The sequence below is a fragment of the Centroberyx affinis genome, unplaced genomic scaffold (assembly GCF_046629955.1).
Source record: "Centroberyx affinis isolate AG114_WGS23_722 - 3 ecotype Tasmania unplaced genomic scaffold, CSIRO-AGI_Caff_v1 ptg006947l_1, whole genome shotgun sequence".
Taxonomy (NCBI): Eukaryota; Metazoa; Chordata; class Actinopteri; order Beryciformes; family Berycidae; genus Centroberyx; species Centroberyx affinis.
This window is the reverse complement of record NW_027283517.1, coordinates 90001-97121: the sequence shown is the minus strand read 5'-3', so window position 1 is coordinate 97121 and position 7121 is coordinate 90001. Positions and strand designations below refer to the sequence as shown.

General features: G+C 41.3%; 1 protein-coding gene across 1 annotated transcript in view; it reads left to right on the top strand.

The window, feature by feature from the left end:
• Positions 1-434: 434 nt before the first annotated feature.
• pde9aa (phosphodiesterase 9aa) overlaps positions 435-7121 on the top strand; it is a gene marked incomplete at its 5' end in the record, with an annotated part of 15436 nt that continues 8749 nt past the window's right edge. The window contains 3 exons of the mRNA XM_071513282.1: positions 435-509; positions 4059-4145; positions 4970-5074. Of these exons, the coding sequence (XP_071369383.1) occupies positions 435-509; positions 4059-4145; positions 4970-5074 (267 nt within the window). The remainder of the gene's footprint in view (positions 510-4058; positions 4146-4969; positions 5075-7121) is intronic.

The window sequence follows — 7121 nt, the reverse complement described above, 5'->3', positions numbered from 1 at the left end:
TTTTATTTTTTTATCTTGACCCTCCCCGGAGCTACAAATATTTTTCCCTTGAGCCTCCCTGAGTGACTGGGGGGAAAATGCATGACCCTCCCTCAACCATAAATAACCATATTTTGATTATATTCACACCAAAGGTAGGTAGTATTGGAGAAAATAAAAAGCAAAGGCGGACCTTTTCCAACCATAGATAGTTGATTGTCAAATTATGAATTGTTTGAATTATGAGGTCCAATTAGGTTAAGGTCGGGGTGGGAGATACCAAGTTTAGTAAATACAAAATACAACCATTTAAAGTTGTGTGTCCCTCCCTTAAAGCCAAATTAAAAAAACATAAGTCCCTCCCCCAGTGCATACGTGCCTCCCCCGTTTCACACCACCCCCTCCCCTCTCATCAATAACGAACAGTCCCTAACTGGGCGCTCTGTTGCCTGCAGTACATGCTGTCATGGCAGACCAGAGACGCCCTCAGAAAGCCCGCCTTCAAGGTCTGGCTGTGGGAGGCCAACGAGGTAAGATGGCCGCCTGCTGGACCCGTCTCACCCAAAACACCCGTCTCTCCTCTCTTCTTCTCTCCCCCTGTCTGTCCCTGTCTGTCCTTCTGCCTATGTGTGTGTGTGTCCTGTGTGTGTGTGTGTGTGTGTAGTACCATCTGTCTAAGGAGACAGTAGAAGCTCTCAGACAGCCCACATTCGATGCTTGGCAGTGGGAGCCTAATGAGGTGAGCCAGACGCCCTGATTAATCCATTGATTATTCATTATTCTTCGAGGATAGATTTATAATAATTGATTAATTTGTGGATTCATCTGTTATTGATTAAGTAAGCTATTATTAATATTAATAATCAGAAAAATGACTTTGAATGTATTCATTGTTCAATACTGACTCATTAAAAGTCAAAAGATCATTCAATTAGGACAGAAAATGACATGGTCAGTGAATACAACTGGTGGAATAAATGCTAGAAATGTAAATAAAATTAAAGGGAAAAACAGATTTGATTAAACAAATTAGATGAATAAATGGATTTGATTCAATTAAGACTACAGTATAATTAATTGATTATGGCAGATTAAACTCAGCTGCTCAGATAGACAGCTGAGGAGTTGATTGTAACGGAGCAGCAGCTGTGTCACTGTGCGGGAGGCGGACTGGGCGACCTGGATGGTTCTTAGTGCGGATCGACGTAAAGTGGACTTCCAAATTTAGCCCTAATTAATTGGAGTGGGCCAACCCAGAGAGGTTGGCAGTGAAAGTCCCACTTGATGTTTTTGGGGTGTTTTTTTTTTTTCCAGACCTGGCCTCAGAGCAACCCAGTCTTGAAAATAAGCCTGGCATGGAGATCTTGGTGTATTATTAGCTCAAGAGATCTTGTTGCGATCACCAGAACTTATACTCACTGTGTGATACGTTCCCGATATCCGTTATTTAGTGCCGATATTCTGTATTTTTAAAATTGGCTATTAACTATTTAAGAGTACGTGGCTTTTTTAAAATAGTAGATATCTCAATTTGGATCAAAACTCTTTAATCATCTGTAGTGTAATATGATAAATAGGAAGTAAAGGAACACACTGTTTTTGATTATGTGTCTTTATTGGCCTCCATGATGAACCATATGAAAAGATGATGAACCATATCAAAACAATCCCACAAAATTTTAATTTTTCAGTGTTTCCCCCAGACTTTTACTCTTTGCAAGGTCGAAAAGCCTCTGAAACAGCATTTAGACCTGTTTTATGTCTATGATTTAGACCATCATGTGACACTAAAACTAATCAACTGTCTTTTGTCTTTTTAATTTTTGACATTTCTTTTTAGCCCCTACCCCCCTCCCTCAAGAGGCTTTGCCTTTTGCCAGGTCGCCATTGTAAATAAGAATTTATTCTTAATGACTTGCCTGGTTAAATAAAGGTTAAATAAAAAAAAATCACAAAAATAAAACCCATGCTAATGAAATGCTGAGTAAAATCATATCCTGTGTGACTGATATCTGATTTTCATTGAAAAGCCAATATCTGCAAACCAATATATCGATCTAACTGATTGGTTGAAGTTTTAAAACACGGTTAGCTGTGCTTTATTTTTTTTCTTTGTTTGCTATCTCCTGTGTGAACCAGGAAACTAGCTCACAATCTTTCTTAATTTTCCCTGTTCCTTTTTGTCTTATGTATGTACACTGCTCTGAAGAAAACAGATGCATTGCTAAACATTGTGTAAAAGCCATAAACCCTTGAGGACGTTCTGTACTGAGAATATAGATATCCATCTCCATTGCACCTGTAATCACAGTAACAAATGCCTTCTTGAGTTATTATTGCTGTATGTAACAAATGGGAAAAAGGGAAGGTGCTGAATTGTATTTCCCTTAATTTACCCATGCCACAATAAATCCTTATAAATGGGAATTGATTGCATATTTCATGCCATCAAGAGGGATTTTGTCCTGTGATCCTCTCTCAAATCGCTGTCTGAATATGCAGTCAGTAGCTAAGTTTTATAGAGCAAGTATTGTTTTTATTGTTTTTATATGGTTCATCATGGAGGCCAATAAAGACACATAATCAAAAACAGTGTGCTCCTTTACTACCTATGTATCTTTTGATGTGAAGAACATATTACACTACAGATGCATAAAGAGTTTTGATCCAAATTGAGATATCTACTATTTTTAAAAAAGCCACGTACTCTTAAATAGTTATTAGCACAAAACGTAAACAAATGATGGTACTTTTCAAATGATAGTAGGTAGGTACATTTCAGGTAGAGATGTTCCGATACCATTTTTTCCTTCCCGATACCAATTCCAATACCTGAACTTGCGTATCGGCCGATACCGAGAACCGATCCGATACCAGTGCGTTAAAAAAAAAAAATATATATTATTATTATTTTTTAACAGCTGTATACTACTAACCCTGTATGGATGTGATATGATTGCTATCATTGTTGCGTGGCCTGGTTCAGGTTAAACCCTTTGTAGAACATGAACAAATACATACAGAGAATGAATGCCATAGAACTTTATTATCTAGTTTGACAGCCAGTCATAACTGAAAAAGAACATAAATAAATAAATCTAGGAATAAATAACAATTCCTTTAAAAAACTGTTAAAGTGCAGCCACAATTTAGTAAAATAAAAGACATTTAAAATTTTAAATAGTACAGTAACAGTATAAATTTAGTATATAAGTATAGATTTCCGGTAAAACGGCCATTTTATCCGGGTGAAACTACTCTAAAGTTGATTTTTTTCGGGGCTAATGAATTACGTGATATCGGATCGGTGCATAGACAATACTCGCCGATACCCAGTGATGGAAGAAGTACTCAGATCTTTTACTTAAGTAAAAGTAGAAATACCACAGTATAAAAATACTCTGTTACAAGTAAAAGTCCTGCATTCAAAATGTTACTTAAGTAAAAGTACAAAAGTATTAACATCAAAATGTACTTAAAGCAACAAAAGTAAAAGTCCTCATTATGCAGAATGACCCATTTCAGAATAATATAGTATATATTACATTTTTGAATTATAATTATTGATGCATTCATGTGTAAGCATCACTTTAATGTTGCAGCTGGAAAAGGTGGGGCTGATTTCCACTACTTTATATACTGCTGGGTAGCTTACAGTAATCTATAATAATACCACAATATCACAATTTATTAGTTGATTATATTTTGTATTAATTATCTGAATCTGCAAAGTAACTAGTAACTTATGTTATCAAAAAAAGGTAGTGGAGTAAAAAGTACAATATTTCCCTCTGAAATGTAGTGGAGTAGATGTATAAAGTAGCATAAAATGGTAATACTCAAGTAAAATACAAGTACCTCAAAATTGTACTTAAGTACAGTATTTGAGTAAATGTACTTAGTTACTTTCCACCTCTGCCGATACCCAATCCAGTATTTTCGGAGGCATTTCCCATACTGGTATCGGTGTCGGAACAACTCTAATTTCAGGGAAGACTGTGGAAACTGACCTCAGATCACTGTACCACACTTTCACCACTACATACACATTTTGCTCATACATTTCTCTGTTCTTGCAGATGCTGAGCTGTCTGGAGCACATGTACCATGACCTGGGTTTGGTCAAAGACTTCAGCATCAACCCCATCACACTCAAGAGATGGCTGGTAAGACTCACAGCCACACCTGGATCAAACAGTATCTGACAATAATCCTTCGCTTTTGTTTTTGCCTGCATGTCCACTGTTTTGAGACAAATTTAGATAGTGTTAGGGAGATCCTCAGTCATGTAATTTCCTGTGATTTACAAGTGATTTTTTAATTTTTTTTGACTCACATTATGGCAAAACCCTCTACTAAATCAGCCGTAACAAACTCTGAAATGATCTCTAAACATTAAGGCTGGGTATTGGCAAGGACCTCACGATACGATATGTATCACGATACATGGGTCATGATACGATTGTATCACGATACATTGCGATACGATACATATTGCGATACTTTGCAATACTCTACATAATTTACTGAAAATTTAAAAATAGAGCTGAAAATACAACTTGCTGTGTACCACCTGGGTAGTCTAATATGTACATCACATTATATTGATAACTCAGCGGACAAACTGAGTCAAAACTTTAATTCAAAAGGATTTGAGGGAAATTTAAGGACATTTTAAATCATGAATAATTTTTTTTTTTTATGTATCGATACAAGGGGCTGGAAAATCGATACAGTATCATGGAAAGAAATATTGCAATACTCAGCTGTATCGATTTTTTTGCACAGCCCTACTCACATTATGGCAAAACCCTCCAATAAATCAGCCTTAACAAACTCTAAAATGATCTCTAAACGCTATTTGACCCCAGACTGCTCACACTCTTCCCTTGAATCTTATTATCATTTGTTTTCTTCTGGATTTGCATGATAAAATACTCTCTTTTCCTCTCTTTCTGTCCCTCCTCCTCTTGTCTTCCTCTCTCTGCAGCTGTGTATTCATGACAACTACAGGAACAACCCCTTCCACAACTTCCGCCACTGTTTCTGCGTCACCCAGATGATGTACAGCATGATCTGCCTCTGCAGCCTGCAGGTGAGACGCCGCTCAGGACGTCCCGTTAGAAGGACGTCCCGTTAGAAGGACGTCCCGTTAGAAGGACGACTGGAAACTCAGTTAATGGTTATTTTGCACAGATTTTGAGTGTGCGGATGCCTTTTTTCAAAACAATAATCATAAAAAAAACCAAAATCTTTAAAATAGTATCTTTAAAAATGCTATGAACAGACGCGCTCCAGTTGTCTTCTGAGGGACGGAGGGGAAAAAGTTTGGGCGGAGGGGTGAGAAGGGATGAGAGGAGGAGGAGGAAGAGGAGGAGAGAGAGGAAGAGGAAGAGGAAGAGGAAGAGGAAGAGGAAGAGGAGGAGAGAGTGGAAGAGGGAGAGGAAGAAGAGGAAGAGAGAGAGGAAGAGGAGGAGAGAGAGAAAGGAGGAGGAAGAAGAGGAGCAGGAGAGAGAAGAGGAGGAGCAGGAGAGAGAGGAAGAGGAGGAGAGAGAGGAAGAGGAGGAGAGAGAGAAAGGAGGAGGAAGAAGAGGAGCAAGAGAGAGGAGAAGAGGAGGAGCAGGAGAGAGAGGAAGAGGAGGAGAGAGGAAGAGGAGGAGGAGAGAGAGGAAGAGAAGGAGAGAGAGGAAGAGGAAGAGCAGGAGATAGAGGAAGAGGAGGAGGGAGAGGAAGAAGAGGAAGAGAGAGAGGGAGAGGAGAAGCGGGAGGAAGAAGAGGAAGAGCGAGAGGAAGAGGAGGAGGAAGAAGAGGAGCAGGAGAGAGGAGAAGAGGAAGAGGAGGAGCAGGAGAGAGAGGAAGAGGAGGAGAGAGAGAAAGAGGAGGAGGAAGAAGAGGAGCAGAGGAAGAGGAGAAGCGGGAGGAAGAAGAGGAAGAGAGAGAGGAAGAGGAGGAGAGAGAGGAAGAGGAGGAGGAAGAAAAGGAGCAGGAGAGAGGAGAAGAGGAGGAGCAGGAGAGAGAGGAAGAGGAGGAGAGAGAGGAAGAGGAGGAGAGAGAGAAAGAGGAGGAGGAAGAGGAAGAGCAGGAGATAGAGGAAGAGAAGGAGGGAGAGGAAGAAGAGGAAGAGAGAGAGGAAGAGGAGAGAAAGAAAGAGGAGGAGGAAGAAGAGGAGCAGGAGAGAGGAGAAGAGGAGCAGCAGGAGAGAGAGGAAGAGGAGGAGAGAGAGGAAGAGGAGGGGGGGAGAGGAAGAGAAGGAGAGAGAGGAAGAGGAGGAGGAAGAGGAAGAGCAGGAGATAGAGGAAGAGGAGAAGGAAGAGGAGGAGGGAGAGGAAGAAGAGGAAGAGAGAGAGGAAGAGGAGGAGAGAGAGAGAAAGAGGAGGAGGAAGAAGAGGAGCAGGAGAGAGGAGAAGAGGAAGAGGAGGAGCAGGAGCAGGAGAGAGAGGAAGAGGAGGAGGAGTGAGAAGGAAGAGAAGGAGAGAGAGGAAGAGGAGGAGGAGGAGCAGGAGAGAGAGGAAGAGGAGGAGGAGAGAGAGGAAGAGAAGGAGAGAGGAAGAGGAGGAGGAGGAGGAGCAGGAGAGAGAGTAGGAGGAGAGAGAGGAAGGGAGGGAGAGAGAGGAAGAGGAGGAGGAGCAAGAGAGAGAGGAAGAGGAGGAGTGAGAAGGAAGAGAAGGAGAGAGAGGAAGAGGAGGAGGAGGACCAGGAGAGAGAGGAAGAGGAGGAGATAGGAAGAGGAGGAGGAGAGAGAGGAAGAGGAGGAGGAAGAGGAGGAGGAAGAGGAGAAGAGGAGGCATGAGGAAGGAGAGACGCGTGTCTGAAAGAGGAGAAGAAGAGCCTCTCCCTCTCCTCTCTCCTCCCTCTGTTTTCGGGGACAGGGATATTCACAGGAGGTTTAATTACCGCAGGACTAATGGGTGATTATGAAGCATCCACACCAGTGATGTGCTAATGAGGTCACACACACACACACACACACACACACACACACACACACACACACACACACACACGCTTGATGTGACAAGTTGAGTGTGGGGGATGGAGTATCACACACACACACACATTAGCACACATATGGCCGGTGACCTTTCAGTAATAGACTTAATGTGTGTGTGTGTGTGTGTGTGTGTGTGTGTGTGTGTGTGTGT